Source organism: Pteropus alecto, unplaced genomic scaffold (genome assembly GCF_000325575.1).
Source record: "Pteropus alecto unplaced genomic scaffold, ASM32557v1 scaffold484, whole genome shotgun sequence".
Lineage (NCBI taxonomy): Eukaryota > Metazoa > Chordata > Mammalia > Chiroptera > Pteropodidae > Pteropus > Pteropus alecto.
In genome coordinates, this window is record NW_006435778.1 from 1,478,491 (window position 1) to 1,500,424 (window position 21,934).

At 35.4% G+C, this 21,934-nt stretch overlaps 1 protein-coding gene and 1 pseudogene across 3 annotated transcripts in view; one reads left to right on the forward strand and one right to left on the reverse strand.

Moving 5' to 3' along the window:
- Positions 1-21,934, reverse strand: part of EIF2B3 (eukaryotic translation initiation factor 2B subunit gamma) — a 98,671-nt gene that overhangs the window by 63,699 nt on the left and 13,038 nt on the right. For all 3 annotated transcript variants that reach the window (XM_015588975.2, XM_006911417.3, XM_015588974.2), the window contains exon 4: positions 1,864-2,023. In XM_015588975.2, coding sequence (XP_015444461.1) covers positions 1,864-2,023 — 160 coding nt within the window. The remainder of the gene's footprint in view (positions 1-1,863; positions 2,024-21,934) is intronic.
- Positions 13,089-13,207, forward strand: LOC112479378 (annotated as a pseudogene).

The window sequence follows — 21,934 nt, forward strand, 5'->3', positions numbered from 1 at the left end:
AAATACACAGTCTGAGAAAGTTAGGATTCCTTTTAAAAATGCTTATCATTGAAATGCTTAGTATTCCATAGGAGAAATTCAAAACTCAGGTATTTAGGTAAATCTTAGCCTTCAAGTATGACAAAATATAGAACATACAGAGTTCAAAATTTCAAACCAAGAATGAAAAATCTTTCTAAAACACAAATCTAAATATGACATTCTCCTGTTTAATTCTTCAACAACCCCCCACTGTTTTGAGGATAAAGTTCAAACTCTTTAATCTGATCCCTGTATCCTCTCCACTCCCATTTCCTGCTTCCCTGCTCTCAATGCTCACACTCCAGATAAACAACAAATTACCAGTAACATACTTTTCAGAGGATAGAAGAGTCAGCTTAAAGGAACTTCCACTAGACAAGTTGTGACAATTTAAGCATCAAAACATTTTTAAATAGATGGGTAGATAGATAACAGTTACAGTTAATTAAAATAAAATTGTGAAAAGCTATGCATTTATGATATTTAAGAGATAAAAGCTAACATGAAATGTACTAAATAGTTCTAATACCGAGAACAACTATAACAGGGTACTTGATTTTTGAAATTGTTATAAGTAGAGTATGAAAAAAAGAAACAAAAATATTCATATTTATAAAATATACACCTGTTATAAAGTCTGGATATACAGTTGTTTCTACCTGTGTACATCAAAAAGGCTGAATACAGGGAATTGTGAATAAGAAAACCAGACCTTGCAAAAGTAGAAAATATATCAAGAACAAAAGAGCTGATTGACATCAGGACTATATATAATAAGATAGAAAGAAAATCTAAAAATTAATCTACATCAGGGATGACTTGAACATAAAAAGCAACTAAAAAGAAGTTTTAATGATATAGCCCCAAATTATAAGTTAATTGAATGCCCTAAAAGAAGAAAACTAGAAATACAGATCAGATTACTCAAATCCTAGGAATGAAAGCTCTAGATAGTTCTATTAGTAGTAGGATATCAATAAGCCATACCTAGCTCCTAACAATTGTAACAGATTATAATAATGACAGAACAATGGGTTACATAATGCTGGAAAAGCAAAATCTAAAGAACTCATCATTCCAGGGGAAAAACGCATTTCAGGAAAAACTAAAACCTATATGAAAAGTGTGATCTTACAAAGTATCTTGGTCATAAGTTCAGTTATAAAAAGTGGCCCACTCACAGAATTAGTGGTTCAGGTTTAAAATACTCTGGGAAAAACAATCAGGAACTATGCCTTAACCAAAAATCAACAATTGGTCGATAACCCAAATTCTATAACCATGGCTGGACTAGAGTATTATTCCTTTTCTTTCGGGTCTAGTAAGATTACTATAACTCTTTGAAGATTATAAAAATAATAACCTACTACTAGAATCTTAGGAAAGTATAAAGATACGTTGTAATCCTAAAAAGACATAGTATGGTTAATGACCATCTTGTTTATTTAGGGTGACTGGACCATTCAAAAGAATCAACCATACCACATTTGTAATAGTAATTTTAATCGATTAAAGTTATCTAATTAAATTTGTAATCCAACTTTAAATATTTTTTAAAATTTTATTTTAAATTAAATTGTTTTTTAGATATATGCAATTGATTATTTGAGTCTTGAACACAATGTGCACAGTTTTGAGTGCTCTGCTCTGCATACAAAAGCCTCTTGGACCTTACAGAATCTAATCAATAGTTACAAAACTCTTCAAGTCAGGGACTGTGTCTTACTGAACTTTTAAGTCCTCAATAAGACACAGTGTGTGGTTTTCAATAAATGTTTCTTAAGAGAAAGCATGAATGATATTATAAAAACCCAACAAACGAATAAACTCCAGTCATATTACCTGCTTTTTTTTTCCCCTTTTGACCTGGAACTGATTCTAAGCCATCTTGGCCTTTTCTCATTAACATGGCGAGTGATGCATCATGAGCTCTGAACAGGTCCACAACCTCATGTAAGGCAACATCTGTTATCAGATCACAGCTCAGGACCAGAACATCTGTCTGTCAAACAGAGAAGGGGAAAGTAAGCATCACAAAGGACAATGGATCACACAAATCATCACAAGATAAATTATAATGGCCTAGAAACATGCACAAACTGAATATTTGTTTCCAAAGCTTTTTTACAGCAGCAAAATAAGTAAAATAAATGGGGCTGTTCTAATTGAATTGTACTGGGGGAAGGTCTAGAGTATCTAGACCTATGTATGTGCCTTACTGCTACCATCCTGAGGCACCTCTGAAATCCTGGGCTCTTAGAAACAGAGTCTGAAAACCACCAGATCGTCTATTTCCACGACTATGGAATGAATGATCTTAAATTTATACATCCTTTTACAGTTTGAAAAGCATTTTCACATAGTTTGATAATTTAATATGGTTATGAAATACTATAAAGCAGTCACTTAGCCATTAGGAAATAACAGGATAAATATAATATAATGTCTTCCTCTTTGGGAAATCAATCTAGCTAGTAAACAATTACAATACAACCTCAGATATGTATGAAAGCACTCATTTAATCCTTATAACAATACCATGGCAATGGAATTATTACTATTAATATTATTAGCTCCTATTTTTATGGTTAAGAAATATGAAGCCTACCTACCACAATGACTGGTACATAATAGGCATTTATTTAGTAATTTTTTGATGACTCAATGAATAAATCAATGAAGTAAAAAAAATTTTTTTCTCATATGGTAGGTTTTCTGATTGCAATTCTAATAATTTAATTACAATAATAACTAATAGTAATTAACATTTATTGAATGCATACCATTGACCAAAAAATGTGATAACACTTTATACATATTATCTCAATCTTCTAAATTCTATGCTGTAAGCACTATTATTTGTACTTTACTAAGAACCAGGTTTACAGTAGTTATATAACCAAGATCTAACAACCAGTAATGACTATTCATATAACTAAAGAAAGTACACTATTGAACAGTGTTTAAAGAAAAAGAGTTGAACCTTGAACAATGTGGGGATTAGGACACCAACCCTGTACAGTTGAAAATCCATGGAAACTTTGACTTCCCAAAGTAAACTACTAATAGCCTACTGTTGACTGGAAGCCTTATTGATACCATAAACATTTGATGTTATGTGTATTAGATAGTGTAGTCATATAATAAAGTAAGCTAGAGAAAATAAAATGTTATTAAGAAAATCAAAAAAGAAAATACATTTATATTACTGTATGTATTTATTGGAAAAACCTGTGTATAAATGGATCCACTCAATTCAAATTCACGTTGTTCAAGTGTCAACTGTATAGCTTTGCTAGTTTGAAGACCTGTTTATGGGAGGTTCTAGTCCACAGTATTAGGTCCTAAATAGACCTAACTTTATATCTTAGATACTCTAAGTTTTGGTCTGGCTAGTACCCAATACTGTCGGTACTAGATAGCAGTCGGAGTATCGTATTAAAATTTAAAAACATTTTAAATTACAGTTGATATTCAATATTATATTACTTTCAGATGTATAGCATAGTGGTTAGACATTTATATAACTTACAAAGTGATTCTTCCTGATAAGTCTAGTAACCACCTGACAACATATATAGTTATTATAATATTAACTATATTCCCTATGTTGTACTTTACATCCCTATGACTATTTTGTAATTGCCAATTTGCTGAATTATCATAATTGAAGAGTAACTTTGATAAACTACAAAAGAAGGTGATCAAGATGGTAAAAGAGCTAGAAACCATGACAGCTGAAAGAACAGAAGCTGTTTAGTAGAAAAGATTTGAGTGTGTGGGAGACAGTGGGCAAGACAAGGAGAGGGAGTGGGGTTAAGAAAGAGATAATAGCACTCTTCAAATACTTGACAGTCTTAAGGAAGAACCAAATTTTACCTGAATAGCCCAAGACCAAAACTAAGGTAAAATAAGAATAGAAGTATTTTCCATATTATGTCTGTCAATCAGATCTAGTCAAAAACTAATTTTATCAGGTAATGAGTTTCCCATCATTAGAAATGCTCAGACAGAAACTGAATTATCAGTTGTAATGACTCATTTATCTAACATGTATTGAGCACCTACTCTATGCTCAGCCAGGCCCTATTCGAGAACCTGGAGGAAGCTTGGACTGTGTATGTTATATGCCACTGAGTTGGCTCAGACTTCTATGGACTCTATGAAAAAGTGATGTCCACATGTCCTGTCCTCAATAGCCCTGCTCAACCCCTATATACTAATGCCTATGGCTTCTTTCATGGAGCCAATTCATCTCATATTTGGCCTTCCTCTTTTCCTGCGGCTTTCTCTTTTTCCTAGCCTTTTCCTAAGAACCGTGCCTTCTCATGATGAGCCCAAAGTAGGACAGCTTCAGTTTTGCCATTTTTGCTTCCAGTGATGTTTCAGGCTTCATTCGCTCAGGACCCACTTTGTCGTTCCGGTGGTCCAGGGTATCTATAGAGCTCTCCTCCAACTCCATATTTCAAATGAATCTTTTTTTTTTTTTTTTTCTATCAGCCTTCTTCACTGTCCAGCTTTCGCATCCATTTATAGTAACCGGGAATAGGAGGATGTGGATGATCTCGGCCTTGGTCTATAATGACACATCTTTACTTTTGGAGATCTTTCTGGGACTAGAAAATATTAAATGTGAGTGGCTAAGAAAGGCTACTTAATATACTTTTTAAAAATTTCAACCCATAAATTCTATTATTATATTTTATCATAAATGCAGAAAACAGAAGTCCACAAAATAATCAACTGGAAAACCATTTCCTTAAATTGTAATTTAAACTGACTATCCCAATGTTTCTCAACAGCACACCTACAGTTTCCCAAAGGCTCCTCAAAGAAAGCTTGGTTCCTACTGCCCTTTCTGAGTCAATCAAAGTAGCTCCCCTTTTACTGATTTTATTTTCTAGGCTTATGTATAAGTTTTTGTTTGGAAAACAAGTTCTGCTATTCTGAAAAGTCTAGAAACCACTGGACTAAATTATTTCAGGTTTAAGAAGAAAGTGAGTATCTGTATACATGGAAATTTTTATAAGTGGTTCCAATTTTTCTAACATTTTAATTTAAAAATCAAGATTCCTGCTTTGGGTGGGAAAATGAATGATTTCAATTCACATTCTACTAATAATAGCAAAGGGTCATGTTTGCTCAGAAAGTGAGGCTCAACCATCAGAATGCTTTGACTGAGGATTTTATGAATTTGACCTCAAAAGCAAGGAACATAAAAGTTAAAATAAATGAATAGGACTACATCAAACTAAAAACCTTCTGCTCAGCAAAAGAAATCGTCAACAAGGTAAAGAGACAAACCATCCGAATGGGAAAATATATTTGCAAGCAACACCTCCACTAAGGGCCTAACATCCAAAATATACAAAGAACTCATACAACTCAATAACAACAAAAAACCAAACGATTCAATCAAAGGACCTGAACAGATACTTCTCCCTAGAGGACATACAAATGGCCAACAAATATTTGAAAAGATGCTCAACATTGCTAGCTATTAGAGAAATGCAAATCAAAACCACAATGAGATACCATCTCACACCTGTTAGAATAGCTATAATCAACAGGACAAGTAATAACAAATGTTGGAGAGGATGTGGAGAAAAAGGGACCCTCATATACTGCTGGTGGGACTGCGAATTGGTATAGACACTATGGAAAACAGGAGGTTCCTCAAAAAACTAAGAATTGATCTACTATATGATCCAGCAATTCCTCTACTGGGTATTTACCCCAAAGTCTTGAAAACCCATATCTGAAAAGATATTTGCACACTGATGTTCATAGCAGCATTATTCACAGTGGCCAGGACATGGAAGCAACCAAAGTGTCCTACGATAGACGACTGGCTAAAGAAGCCAATATATACAATGGAATAGTCCATATATACAATGGAATATTACTCAGCCATAAGAAGAGATGAAATACTGCCATTTGCTACAACATGGATGGACCTCAAGATAATCTTGCTAAGCGAAATAAGCCAGAGAGAAAAAGTTGAAAATCACATGAAATCACTTACATGTGGGATATAAACTTAAAAGCAACAAATGAGCAGGACAAACAGAGACTCATGGACATGGACTATAGACTAGTGGTTACCAGAGGGTAGCGGGTAAGGGAGGAGGGGGTAGGTAGACGGTTAAAGGAGGTCAAATATAGGGTGGTAGGGGAAGTGTGAAGTGGGTAAAGGGGATCAAATATATGGTAGCTGAAGGAAATTGGACTTTGGATGGTAAACACATAATAGAATATACAGATGTCAAATTATAATGTACACCTGAAAATTATATAATTGTATTAACCAATGTTACCCCAATAAACTTAGTTAAAAAAAAAATGCTTTGACTTTCTCCCTGAAGTTTCTTATTTTGAATACAGATGCTCCTCGACTTACAATAGTGTTACAACCTAATAAACCCATCATAAGTTGAAAATATTGTTAAGTTGAACATGCGTTTAATATACCTAACCTGCCGAACATCATAGTTTAGCCTAGTCTATGTTACATGTGCTCAGAACACAACATCCAAAAACTGCTGGCAACACAGTACACTGCAGCGTATCAGTTGTTTAATTGTGACTGTGTGCCTGACTGGGAGCTGCAGCTCACTGCCACTGCCCAGCATCACGAGAGCGTATCCTGCTGCATATTGCTAGCCCATGAAAAGATCAAAATTTAAAATTCGAAATACAGTTTTTACTGAATGCATAGTGCTTTAGCCCCATTGTAAAGTTGTAATGAAACCATTGTTAGTCGGGGACCATCTGTACAGAATCTGTACCAGAATCATCATTGCTTTTCCTACATATAACTCATTATACGTAGCCTAAACAATTCCTTTTGAAGGCCTTATCTTAAAAAGTTCAAATTTGGATTTTTTCTACCCTTCTGCTTCTTTTTTAATCCTTTTGGATTTTGACTCTGCGCTAAAGAAAAGTCTCTATAAACATCTTTTTAGGGGAAAAAATTCCTATGTTTATCATCGATGAACCATCAAACATTAACGAATCAGCCCACATACATGCAAGCTTAGGAAGAAAGTTTGCAGAATCCTACTTTTTACAGCAATGCTTAGAAAGGCAGAGAGCTGGGCCATTACCAAAGACATGTCAGTACAGAAGTTGCCCCATTTCATTACAATAAAAATGAGTTTGCTGAGAGAAAAAGAAATCTCCTTTCTATTTTAAGTAGTTCTAATAAGATGATTGATTTTTGCAAGCTGACTGTTCTTCAAGAAATTCAATTATTATGTATACTCGAAAGTGAAGAAAATGACCCCAATGCAGATGCCTCTGAGGTGCTGACAATGTTGTCTTAGAGAATAAATGCTGTTATCACTCAATATCTGCAAAAAATAAATCTGTCAGTATGGTGAATGCCAAACAAGTCCTGCATAATTGTGAACAGTCTACAACTTCATTTTTCTCTTTGCTTCTAGGTGACATTTTGCTAAACTGAATGCACAGTCCCCAAGGAGTACAAGGAAGAGACCCCTCTCTCCTCCAGTGTCTGGTTGCCATCTGTTCTCAGTGTTAAAAGAAAGGCATCAGTCTGAAAGGGCAGAGCATGGGATACAGATAGAGAAGCTACCCGTCAGGCCCTCTCTGGCCTCTGTTCCCACAGAGAATGCACCACATAAGACTCACTGAGACCAAATGCATTCCCATCCTCTTTGCAACTCCACCACTTCCAAAGGAAAGTCTTTGCTCTCTGATCAGTGTTCTTTGTTTCTAAAGCTGGAAATCCTGGAAAAAGAAACAAAAGTCTAAAAGGAAAACTAAATCACATCTTCATAATACTATCTATTTTTCTTTACATTTTCATAAAGGCTATAATAGAAAGAAAATAAGTGATAATTGTTTTGATTTTTATTCTAAAAATGTAAAGTCCATTCTGAAAATGCAAATGTTCTATTACCAACTGAAGCCCAGAGAGAAAAAGTCAAAAAACTAAGAGCTAGAAGTATTTCTGATCGTGTGTGACCACAAGCAACAAATCAACAGAGGCTGTTTGGACTGTGAAGCAACTGTACAGTATATCTGAAATGCAGTTAACTTGAAAATTTCCCAAACACACCAATCCTCGGCTGCCTTGTGCTTTGGAGGATTGGTGATTTCTTCTCTATCACCAACAGTATGCCTCTTCTTCTGCAGAGGCCAGCTGGAATCCCCACAGACTTTCCTAATCACTACCCTAACAGTCCTCAGGATGCTTTATCCCAAGACTTCTCCTCTAGAGGAGCCAGGGCAAAGTCAAGGGCAAAAAGCACAGCTCTAAGGCACAGCAAATGTGTGTATTTCTGACAAAGTGGAAATACACAAGGTTTTCACGGAAAGGCGGAAGACAGCACTTCAGTGTTTGGGGAGAAATCAAGACACCTGGGAATTCAAAATCCAAACTGCTGCCAGTTAGTCCTGGCTAAAGCAAACAAATTAAGCTCAGAAAACCTAATTACCAAGCCATGGCAAAGCCCAGAAATCTTTCATTATAAGAACATTTTCAATCAAACCAAAACCATTGAGTAAAACTAGAAGAAAACAAAAAGTTAAATCAGAAAACCGGATGTATATGTGTGTGAGGTAATGGTGGGGTGGGAGGTGGGGAGAGCTACTGGGAATAGCCTCTTTTCTTTTCCTGGCAGCTGTTCATGACAGATTGTTATAAATAACACAATCTGGCAAATAATTTCCTATGGCAAGGAGAAAGCAAAACATACTACTTCCCTGGAAAATAACTGTCAGGGCAAGGTAACTAACATGCTTTTACCCACCAGCACTTCTGCAAACAATGGCTATGATCCAAATCATCATCCTGTACTCCACCCTTGCCCATATGGAACTAACGAATTCCGTTACTTGGTGTGACTATGAACAGTCACAATTTACAATTTCCTACGTGGTCCAGTCCCAATCCAATACTCAAGAGTAGTTTGGTGCTTTAATAAACACCAATGGCTAACTGCAGTGGAGACCTCACCATACTCAATTTCAGTTAGAAATGCTTGTTAAAGATTCCCAGTCTGCAGTCCCTAAAGTGTACAGCAAAGGTCCAACTGCCACTTTGTTTTTACTAAGGTCGAGGCACTAGGTGCAGAAAGGAATGACCAACTCAGTTTGTAAGTAAAAAATGTAATAATCCTTAGGCTGAGGGCTAAATATCCTTCCTGTGGTCCTTAGCTTAATCATAGTGTCACCATCATGCAGGATTTGAAGTCTGTAGTCTAGGCTGTAGTCTAGGACGGATGCCTGCCTTCTCCTGCCCAGTCCCCTACCCAACATCTCACTGGTTCTCAAGTCCTTCTCTTCTCTCTCCACTACCTATCATAGTTCAGGCCTCAAAATATTTTCCCAGTCTCTTAACTGGTCTCTCTTTCATTCCAGTTTTCCCCTATTCTAATCCATACTCCAATTCTAATGCTTATTTCATTTCCCTGTTTAAAGAGTCTTAAAATAGTGTTCTTCAAATATAAAAAAAGCTGAATGCCTATTTATTTATTCCTACTTACTTTTAAAATTTATTTTAAAATTTTATTTAAAATTTAAAAATTACTCAAAAATACACTAATCACTGATATAATATGCTCTCTGTATAACATACACAAAAATAGATATTATAAGAAAGAGAGACAAAATTAAAAGAACTAGAGATTCTAATATTTTCCTCCAGGCTGTACCTCCCTGGCTCTGAGAACATGCCATTTTGGAGATCACTGCTCTACAGGACTGAGTTCAAATTCCTTAGCATGACATTAAGGGTCTTCAAAATATGACTCCACCTACCTAATCTCTCCCATAATTCCCCTGGCTAAACACAATAGCTAATGTTAACTTGCTAGTGTGAACTGCCAAGAATGCATTCCCAATTCTTTCTTCCCAGCCCACTACACATTCATCCATCAAGATTCAGGTTCTGTCAGTTAATATAAAGGGCAGAGCCAATACATTATCCCCTCTAGGGATGAAGTCTTTTCTGATCCATTCCAGACTTTAAATCACTAAATTGGATTACATGGTTTCTTTTCCATTTAGACTGGGAGCTTCATAAGGAGCTCTTTTATCTTTGCATCCCCAGAGTTCAACCTAGTGCTGGCAAATAAAAATCAGTAAATGTTAGCACCCTTCATGTTACTTCCTTTTCCTTGTTTAAACTGACTCAAAGATGAAAACATCCAATTTTAGATATTTAGAAAAAGCATACTTTCTGACAGAGCTGAGTGCCCCCTTTGTAAAGACTGTTCAGAATTAGAATAGGGGCCATAAAGGTAATTTTGCAGCTCCCTAAAGCAATGAAGTAGGGAACAAATCTGCTGCCTCCAAAAAAGAAAAAGGCAGAGATGTCTGGAAGGAAAGAAAGCAGATACAGCTGCCTTGGAGGGCATGGCTGGAGGGTGATAGGCTCGATTCATAATTTTAAAAAATTAGAACTATAATATTTATAGTTCATTCACTTTCCTATAGGAAGTTTTCTTCTTCAGATTAAGAACGAATAGAGAAATTCTACTCATCTTTCCTGTGTAAAGCTAAGAAATAACTGAGAATGAGCTAATTTCTACCATTGTTAAATGAGTTCTCTATAAAAATGATAGTCACTTCTCTTCCAGGATTTAGATATCTACAATTAATTTTAACCTCAAAATGCACTGATATTAATAGAGAAACAACAAAGGCTTTGTGTTCCCTCAAATCAAACCGCTTTGAAATAATTTATTACTCTGAATTTATATTAAATAATCTCATTCTTTTTCTTTGGTCACACACAAATATGCCACGAGACAAAAATATCATTTGTTCCATTTCAAGACCATGGAACATGCTCTTATAATTACATTATATATTTTATGCCTGTGACTTGAATTTTAATTTTATCTTGAAGTATGGCATGGAAATATTGTCCAGTTTACTTGGAAACCAGAAAGCCTGGGAGAAGATCAGCTGAGGATGGGTAGTAAATGGCTGTGACAAATAGAAGTTTATAACAACATGAAAAAAAGACAACTAACAAGTTAAAAAAAAAAAACTAAACTAAAATCAGGGTTTTATCACCCCCAAAAAGCAATTTCTAAGATTAGATATGTTTTCTTTTTCTATTAATTCCTCATGTGACTTTGAATAAGTCACTTCCTCTTTGGGCATCCGTTCCATTATCCTTAAGATGAAAGGGCTGCCCTATCTCTGAAATCATTTATGACAGAAAATTTTATAACGACAAAGGTCAAACTATTCTTCCGCAGACAGATGATGATATAACAGATCATTTTAATCCTCTGTGCAGTACAGAAAAATGGTATTTAATCCAGTCTTAGAAAGTCAAGGAGGGCTTGTTGGAGTAGATAAAGCCTAAGTTAAGAGCTGAAAAAAGTTGGGTAGCTACAGGCTACTTCAAATGAACTCCCTGGTCATGATGACAGAATGTTTACTGACTTCCCACAAATTACTTGGTCCATTCCATTAGTAAGGCTGTAGTGTTGTTATCTTATGATTCAGAGCAGGATAGGGGGCCCTACCAAGAGTTTCCAAAAGTCTAGGCCATGTAGATTGCTTGTCACTTAAAGAAAGTCTGTGATGACATCCTAGGCTATCATGCTTCCTACCTATCACAGCCTTTCCCTATAGCCCTTCATTCCACAGAAGTGTTCCTACTAACCAAATATATGTATATGTACAGAAGAAAAAAAATGACTCAAAAGAATCAGGCTCACATAGAGCTTGCAAGTTTTCTAGCTACCAAATATAGTAAAGGGATGCAGAAATCCCATCCCACATACCAGAGCTCTTAGAAGCCGCTGTCTTTGAAAGGGTAAGATAAAAACACTTCAAGGTTTGGGTTACATGTGCTCTGTTAGTACAGTCAAGAGAAAATCTCCACTGAGATCTCCCAGGGAGGAGGAGGGTTTAAAAATTCCCTCATTCAACTTAACTTGTTTCTGCCATAACTGCTGGGCTCTTCACTATGCCACCGGCGGGCTCAAAGAAAGCATCCTTGGGGATATACAAGGCCCTCCTAGGCAACCACAGCCCACCAAAGCAGTCATAAGAAGGAAAGCTGCCACTTCAAAAAAGTCTTCAAGCAAGTTGAGACCAAGTTCTCAGATCTTCCCTTGACCAAATTCTCAGATCTTCCCTGTATTCATTCTTTTCAAGTAGATAAAAATCTGCCAAAAACAAGTCCTTGGGCAAAATGAAAGGTTCCAGGAAAAAATGACAGAGATTTGCAATTTGATAAAGACATCAAACACTCAACTGAAAATAACTTGCACTTAGCTTTTTGAACATCTAAAAATAGCATGTATGCTCAATCTTTCTAATAAGCTGTCTCTAGGATGGGGATTTCATCGGCATCGTTTGTTCTCTGTTGCAGCATGTTAGCTATTTCATAAGGCAGATAACAATAGTCCTTTTTCTACATCAAAGAACTTAAATAACTAAACCTCTAACTAGTGTGTTGATATCATTATCCCTATTTTCTTGGTTGTGAAACTGAGGCAAAAGATAAATGAGGCTTGCCTGAGGCCAAAGAAAGATTCCTGCTAGATTAAACAGAAAATTATCAACTCCATAATCTCTAAATTAAGAGAAGCCATGAGAACTGCAATATAAGATAAGTGCTTTAAACATAGGCTACAGAACTCTATGATAGATTTAGTCTGCTGATGCCTCTTAAATGTACCTCACTAACTTGTTCTCAAAACATTATCTAAGGAACAATTGCATTGTTTCTAAAGCACAAAAATGGTACCAATGGCCAATTACCTCGGATAATCAAGAGGAGCATCTAACATGGGTCAGGCTCAGTATCCAAGCAGCCAGCCAGCTTTGCTTTATGTACTGACCACATACCGCATTCTTACTTCTTGCCCAAGAAGAAGAGCTCTTTTTGCTCAAGAGCTAAGCTTCTTGCTCATATGGCCCTAGATAGAATGGAAAGTCTTTCTAAAACCCTGGATCTCCTTCCACTTAGAGGCAGATATCAAGAAGCAATAGCTGTACACTTGCAAGACAGGATACTACATAGTCCTTGAGTCTTGTTAAGAGATTTGATAATTTTTAAATATGTTTTACACATCTACAGCCATGCCGCCCTGAATGTGCCCGATCTCGTCTGATCTCAGAAGCTAAGTAGGGTTGGGCCTGGTTAGTACTTCGATGGGAGACAACCTCGGAATACCAGGTGCTGTAGGCATTAAAAAACGAAAAAATGAATGAATGAATGAATGTTTTACACAAAAACATTTCATTAAGAGTTTTATACGTACTAAGAACCACTGAATACATACTTTAAAGAAGTTCTATATACATACAAGTATCTAATGTACACACAAAATATCTACATATATTATGAACTCCACAGACTCACAAAGAGAAGAAAAACGTAATTTTGAAATATCAGGCAAACTGAACCTGTTCTAAAGCCAAGGGTCTAGAATTAAGAGTAGATTACAAAGACTACTGATGCTTATTTTTGGAGGCAACAGGATAGAGTAAAAAAAAAAGCATGGAAATCTAAGATGCACAAATGCATCTCATAATCCAGGGCTGGGTTCTAGCTCTGGCTCAATACCTAACCAGGTGTGGGATTTGGAGCAGGTTAATTAAACTCTGCATATCAGGTTTCTCAACTGCAAAATAGAATACCATCTACCTTTCAAGGTTGCTGTGGGGATTAGAAATCCAAGAGGCCATATACACAATAAATACGAAAGATCTCCTTTATGATCTTCGGAGCTAACATTCTGGGTAACTTCAAGGAAAAAAAATTTACATCCTCATAATCAGCTAATAAAGGTAGTATTAGGGTTGTCTCTTAAAACAGAAACTAATATGCTGAAGTAAATTAATTTCTTAGTGTACTCAATGATAAAGCTTTTGCAAATTTAAGTATCCTTAGAAGTGTTCAACTGGCTACAGAGAGAGATCTTGTGTGAATAATCAGCTATTATTGTAAAGAAGGTCTCTGATGCTTTTCAGTTTCATTTTTCATTGACCTTTCTATTCTCCCCCAAATTGTTCAACTTCTAAAAAAAAAAAAAGACAAATTATACCCTGAATGTATATAATTCAGGCTGCTACCCAGAAAGAAAGACTACCAATGAAGTTATTTAATTGATGTGTTTTCTTTTTTAGTATATCTCAAAGAAATATAGACCTGGGTAAAAGTTTTAAAGGTATATGCTTATACTGAGTGAGGCCTTCAGAATATACAATTTGGGGTTAACTATATCCCTTCATATCTCAGCTTTGTAGTATTTCTTCAACTGTTAAAGTATAGGATGTACCAACATTTTTATGTTGTTTCTAGAGCTGCTCTGTCCTCTTCACACTAAGAATATCTATCCCTACACATCGCTCTACCATCACAAATCCCAATTCTTTCTACGAGATTCAGAAAGTGACATTCAAGAGGTCCTTCTTCAAAAAGCAGATCCAAGCCAGGTTTCCTGATACTCCTCTGGAGGGTACATAGTTCTCTTCTAACTCTTCTTTACCATGTCCCTAATCCACTCCACTACTGCACTCTCCAATAAAAATGCAATTTCCACCGAGATGTGTGCTATCTGGCTGTACCTAGCAGTCATTGTCCTACTTATTCCTTAACTGCTCAATGTGTTCACTAAGACTTTGACACCTAATGCATAGTTTCTACCCGAACCTTAGGCAACCTCTCTGAGCCCTACCTTTCTCATCTGTAAAATGTGGACAAAGACAGTATTTACCTCAGAGTGCGGCTGGAGGATTAAATAAAATAAATAATGTACGTTAAGTGTCTACTATATAAGCCTCTGGTGCTGGAAAACTGGTGGCATGAGAAACCCAAAATTCTGTTACAAACACTTAAAAATTTTGTATGAGACATTAAAAATTATTGCAAATATATTCCAACTTACGAGAAGGAATGGGAAAATACCAAGTGCCAGAACTAAAGAGAAAGTGAAACTGAGCTAGTACCTCAGCTATGCTAACTGGGGTTTTTAAAGGCTACAATTGTGCCAAAAGATGTGGCCTAAAGCTGGTATGAAGCAGGGAGTTTGAACTGGGACCTTACGTAATGGGACCTCAGTGAAAGGGTAAATAAACTTTGGAGAGAAAAAAAAAAAAATCTACTTACTGCACAGAAAGTCATTAAGGAGATTTGTCTGTCTCTGGGCTTGGGACAAAAAATTCTGAGAGAATATTATTTCTAATCTAGAATTCTACACAAAGGTAAGTTATCATTCAAAAAAATAGAATAAAACATTTTCAATCATGCAAGTTCTCAAAATATTTACTTTCTATGTTCTCTCTTTAAGAAGCCAAAATATGGGTTGAGTTCTTTGAAATGATCGAGTGAACCAAGAAAGAGCAAAACATGGGACCTAGAAACCTGGACATCCAACACAGGAGAGAGAAGGTGGTGAAGAGAAGTCACAAGATGACAGCTCTGCAGCAGCCTAGATCGCAATCAGTAGAGAGATTTGAAGAGCGAATGGCTGGCTTCCAGGAGGGCTGTCTCAAAGGAGAAAAGAAGTAACTGACAGAATATCTGATGTGTTTATACATATTGATATATTTATGTTCCTTTTAGAAAGTCTGAGGATGAATTAGTGACAGAAACACAGAAAAGTAAGCAACTTTAAAAGTGAGGCAATTAATAAATCTAAGAAAAATACAACATTGTATAAAAAAAGGAAGTAGAAAATTGTAGGGGATGATGGAACTGTTCTGTATCTTGACTGAGGTGGTAGTTCTACCACCACAATTCATTTGTCAAAACTCAGGAGAGTAAAAAGGCTGAATTTTACTGTATGTAACTTATATCTCAAATAAACCCAATTTTTTAAAAAAACTTATCAAAATGTACATTTAAAATGGGTGTTATTTTATTGTACATACTTTATAATTCAACAAAGTTGATTTTTTAAAAAGAAAGTATAGTACTAGTACACTATATGGCTCAGCTATAAATAAGCCTTCATAATTGACTTAATAAAAATCATGCTATAACTATATTTGGGACATTAAGAAAGGGGGAGTTTACATATGTAAATGGGAGGGGGGCAAACGGTGTGGTGAGCCAAATCCTTATCTTCCAAGTAGAAATTCAATACATATTATCTAAAACTAAAAATCAAAAAGTAGTGGTACAAATATGTTACTGAGAAATATCAAGGACTTTACCAGAAGAAAAAAAAATTGCAAGCACTTGCCTCTGAAGAGCAGAAACCATGAAGAAGGACAGTGCAGCAGACCCTCGTCCTTCACTCTATGTCTTGTAGAACTATTTGATTTAAGTTTAGACATTATTTACATATGTAATATATATACCAATAAAAACAGCATGAAAACACAGTCTGAGAAGAAATTTAATAAAAGGTAAATAAGATTTTTATGAAGAAAATTATAAAACTTTATTGAGATACATTTTAAAAGACTAAAATAAATAGATTCTAAGTGAAGTTGAGCCTGAAATGTGAAAAACAAAACTAAAACTTTCAGAAGAGATTATAAGAAAATATCTTTAAAACCTCAGAATAGGGAAGAATTTCTAGAGCAAGGCATAGAAATCACAAACCATAAAGGAAAAGACTGAAAAAATCAATTACATTAAAATTAGAGCTTCTATGTCTCCTAGAGCCCAGATTGTAGTCTAAAACATCATTCTGAGCAAAAAGAAACCAGGGCCTTTTTTTTTTAAAACCACTTTATTGGGGTAGGATTGACATGTAAAAAGCTGTATGTAGAAAAATTAGAGCTTTTTAAAGAAATGTCTGATATTAGATCTAGATACAATGCAATATTAAGCACACATATGAAACATTATTGTCAAAAAAGCTGAATCTGAATCTAATCAACATTTAAATCCAAATTCTAGTTTACAAAAAAATACTGGGAAATAAGTTAAATGATATCAGCAGAAAGCAATCAGACATACTTGGGAGATTCTACATGACAAACAACCTGTTTTCTTTGATAAGTCAATAAGATAAGGGAAAAAAGTGGATGGAGGAGAGACTGTTCTAGAGTAAGAAACTAAAAAGACATAATCAAATATAATGTGTGGATCTTTAAAAAAATACCATTTTCAATAATAACAAATAAATTCTAATAAATTCAACATAAGATGCATAAGACATATTTATAGGAAATTATTAAACTTTATTCAAAAACATAAAAATAACCTTAATACAGAGAGCTACGTATGGTCAAGGAATAGAAAGACTCAGTATTATAAAATGCCAACTCTCCCAAATTAATCTGAAAATCAGTCATTCTACCCAAACACCAAGAAAGATTTTTCATGGCTGATACTAAAATTCATATGTCAAAGATGAATAAAAGCCAAGAAAACTTAAAAAAAAAAAAAAAATAATAATAAGGTGAGTAGAGGGGAAGTCATCCTATAAGACAGAATATCTATAAAGCTATGGTAATTAAAACAATAAGGTACTGGTGAAGTAGACCACTGAATAGAAGAGAAAACTTAAAAATAGTCTCATGTATATGTGGAGCTTTGTATAAATCAGGGAAGAAAAAACATATTATTCAATAAATAGTGGTGGAATAGCCAACTATTTATTTGGAAAAAAGATAAAATTAGTATCTATCTCATATCATATACCAATATAAATACCGGTTTAACAATCCAAAAATGAAAAGCAAGATTGTAAAGCTTTTAGATTGCAAGAGTCTATCTATCCTTATGTCATTTTTAAAGTAAGACACCAAAAGCACCAATCAGCACAGAAGGACCACCATGTGAGGACATAGGGAACAAAGAGATGGCTGTTTACACGCCCAGGAGAAAGGCTTCAGGAAGAATCAAGCCTGTCAACACCTCTGGTTTGTCCAGCATCCAGAACTAGACACTAAAGTTGTGGGGAAGCAGATTCACAGATCTAAGGTATGCACCACAGATGTGGAAGAGACCCATCTGGAAAAGCAGACACCCCAGTGCCACCTTCCATCCAGTGAGCCACCCGGAAGATATACTGAGTAAAATAACCTTTATAGGAGCAATGCTTGCAACAAACACAGAACTGGAAACAACTGAAATTTCCAACCACAGAACACTTAAAAAAACAACATGCACTCATTTAAATTGGTAATCACTAAGATAACATAAAGATATGGCTACATGTTTGTGCAATAATGTAATTTGGGATTAAAGGAGAAAACTTTTGTTTTCAATATACTATTTATAACTATACATTGTAATTACAATGTACAAATAGATACATGTGTCGATAGAAACCAGAAGGAAAACAGAAATAGGTATGTGCAACAGGTGGCAGAATTATGTGTGAAGTTTTTTAATTTTAAATTTCCTTTAATATTTTAGTAAGAATTTAAAAATACTTTAAAAATTAAAAAAAAATTTAAAAGCACCAATCATAAAGATCTAGCTAACCACAAAAAAGTTAAAACTTCTGTATGACAAGATACCATAAACAAAAAGAAAAAAAGAGGTGACAAACTGGGGGAAAAAATTATAACCCATATAACTGGCAAAGAATTAGTACACAGAATATATAGAATATATACAAATTAGTAAGAAAAAGACAAACAACCCAAGCAAAAAATGGGCAAAGGATATATACCGGAAATTCACTGAAAAGAAAAATGGCCAAAAGACCTAGCAAAAAATTCTTAAATTCACAATCTAGGAAATTCAAAATTAAACCAACAGTGAGGTATCATTTCATATCCATCATATTAATGAAAATTTAAAAGTCTGAGAATGCCAATTATTAGTGAGGACAGGGAGAAACCAGAACCTTAATTTATAGTAATAGTGGGAATGTAAACTAGAATGACTACTTTGGAGAGCAACTGCCAATATTTAGTAAAACTGGAAATGCACGTACGTTAACACCCACACGTCACCTGTGGGTGTCTACCTTCACAACAAGAGCACAGAGAAAGTAGTGCAAGGATGTTCACTGTAGCACTATACATAGTGAAAGAAATGAAAGCAACTTAACTCTTCCAAAGAAGAGGAAAAAATAAACTCTCACCCAGAACCCAGATCCAATCTTGAAGCTCTGGGAGAAAAAGTTTCTGCTAAGCTCATGCCAAGAAGGGGATGCAGGCCTTTGTCCATTGAGCCCTTAGCCAAGTCTCATTCTTTCTAGCCTCAGTTTCCTCCATTCTCCAGTGGATACAAATGCTGATTTTGCCCATATCCCTCATCAATGCAAACATGTCTTCTCTACAACCAGACTCCTGAGTAATGGTGAAAGGGAAAAAAGTCCCACAACCATGCTAATTGTAGTAATTCATGTTGCCTACATCTCCTCAGTGTCCGTAGTCAGCTTTCTCCCATTTTCCAGTGGCAATTCTGTGGGTCCCAATCCCATTACCATCCACTTTCCACATTCTCAACAGACAACTCTACCTCCTATTTCATCAAGAATATAGAGGCCTTAGGAGTGAATTATTTTAATTTTTGTCTCCTTCCTGATCTGCATCTGAGCCTTACCTTCTCACCTGTCATTTCAGTGGAAGATAAAGACTTCCTCTTGCCCAAAGCTGTTCCTTAATTCCTTCTTGTCTCCTTAGGGATCTCATCCATCATTTATTTCCTTCCTCCTGTATTTCTTGTCCTCTTGCTCTCTTATAGAAATGCTCAAGTTGCTTCCCTCTTAAAAACACTCTCAAAGTATAAGAAATGAATAACAGTCATTGCTAATAGGGAGAACTGGGTGGCTGGTGGAGAGGGATGGGAAACATTTCACTATAAACCTTTTTCTACTTTTTGACTTTTGAACCATGTGTATGTATTAGTTATCATTTACCTATTGTACTAAAATATCTATGGCCGTGAGTCAGAGGATCTTCTTTCTCCACCTGTCTATTATGTTTGGTGTTTCCTCAGGCCCTCTGTACTCTGTCTGTTCATTTACTCTACTCATTCTTGTGGGAAAATGGTTCACATTCATAGCTTCAGCTGTCATTTATAAGCTGATGACCCTTAGACCTATATTTCTAGCTCATATCTTCTTCTTGAATTCTATATAAGATTAGCAACTATCTGATAGATATCCCACTTGAATCTAATTCTTAAGAGGTCTAAAACCAAACTCATCTTTTATGTGTTTATCCATTAATTTATTCATTTATTCAGTCAGTCATCATTCATTCATCCATTCAAAAAATATTTATACAGTATTTTGACCACTGCTGAGTTTGACCAGCCAAACTCTGTGCTGGGCACTGTAGATTTTACAACGAATATGATAAAATATCAACTCTCCAGGTCCTTACAGCCTTTACTATTTGGCTGGTCTAATCCTTTACTCTCCTTTAGGTTTTCTCATCTGAAACAAAAAAATTGCTCCTTTGGACTCTAATTCTATATCAATCTATCAAGAGATTGGAAGAGAGGAAAACAGATAATAGGCATTATAATAGTGATTACATAAAAATGCTATATAGTAAGGATAAGCACAGAGATGCTTAGGGAACAATTAGGAAGGACAATTAATCTAACCTTGGAGGCTAAGGAAGGCTTCCAGAGGTAACAGCCAAATTCTAAAAGATGACGAATAAGCCATCTCTTGTGACTCATCTCACATTCTGTGGGCCAATCTTTTTATTCCAGCCATTTCTCTGACAATCAGCTATGTAACCTGATAGCATTTTACCCTGTTCGCCAGTCATCTCTCATTTTCTGCCCTCACACTTCTAGTGGGATTTCTGTGGGAACCCACTCAGCCATTCTAGCACACATGCAAACTTTAAGTGTGAAGAAATTTACACCTATGGGCAACCTTTGACCAATGGGGAAAGGCAGCCAGTGAATAAATACTCCTCTTTTCTGAGTCTTGGGCAATTACTCTGAGTTACATTCCATCTGGCCCCTGAGAAGGTCCTCAGTGGAACAGAGCCTTAGTTGCCCATAGTGGTAACCAAGTCTAGAACACATACTTAGATTGGCTTTCCCTTTCCCCCTATATCACTCTTTACAAATTCCACTTCTGTTCCTTGAGATCACTTCTCAAAATAAACTACCCGTAGACTTATCTCGGGGTCTACTTTCTCAGGCAAAAGCCAGGCTAAGACAGAACACCTGGAAATAGTTATTAGAAAAAGGAAAGAATAGAAGGAACTGTATATGTTCCAGATAGATATGCAAGCATCCAAATTTGTGAAATAGCAAAGAAATAGTAGATTTAGTGAGCTAAATGTGGTTACACATCTTATTACCTCTAAAAACCTGTTTTTTGTCCTGCGGCCTCTAAATTTATGAATGCCACCACCATCTTGCTCTTGCTATAAACCTGTATATTAAAAGAAACATTTCAACCAACTGTAATGTATAGTCCTTATTTGCTTCCTGATTTACACTAAAAACATGTAAACCCTATATTTATGAGGCAACTGGAAACTCATACACTGATTGGATATTTGATGATACTAAAGAATTATTATTAATTTGGTTTTTTAGGTATTATAATGGCATTACAGTTTCATCTTTTAAAGCATTCTCATCTTATCAATATATTCTGAAATATTTACAGAGGAAATAATATGATGTTTGAGATTTGCTTCAAAAAAACACGAGAGGGAGTAAGTTGGGTGGGGATATAGATGAAATAAGATTTGCCATGAGTTAGTAACTGTTGAAGGTAAGTGACAGATACACGGGCAATGTCTGTGTTTGAACATGTTTGAAAATCTCCAAAATAAAATGTTTTAAAAATAACTATGTCTGGTCCACAATCAATGTTTAATAAATAGCAACTATAATCATTATTATTAGTTGACTCTCAATAAATATTCGCTAAATGAATGAGTTCAGAAATAGATAAGACTAATCATTCATCGATAAATATGAAACACTATTATGGAGAAAATATAAAATCTAAGAACTTTCATGTTATAAGAATGGAGCTCACTCACCCAGGGCCTGGGAGAATGAATGAGCCAAAAA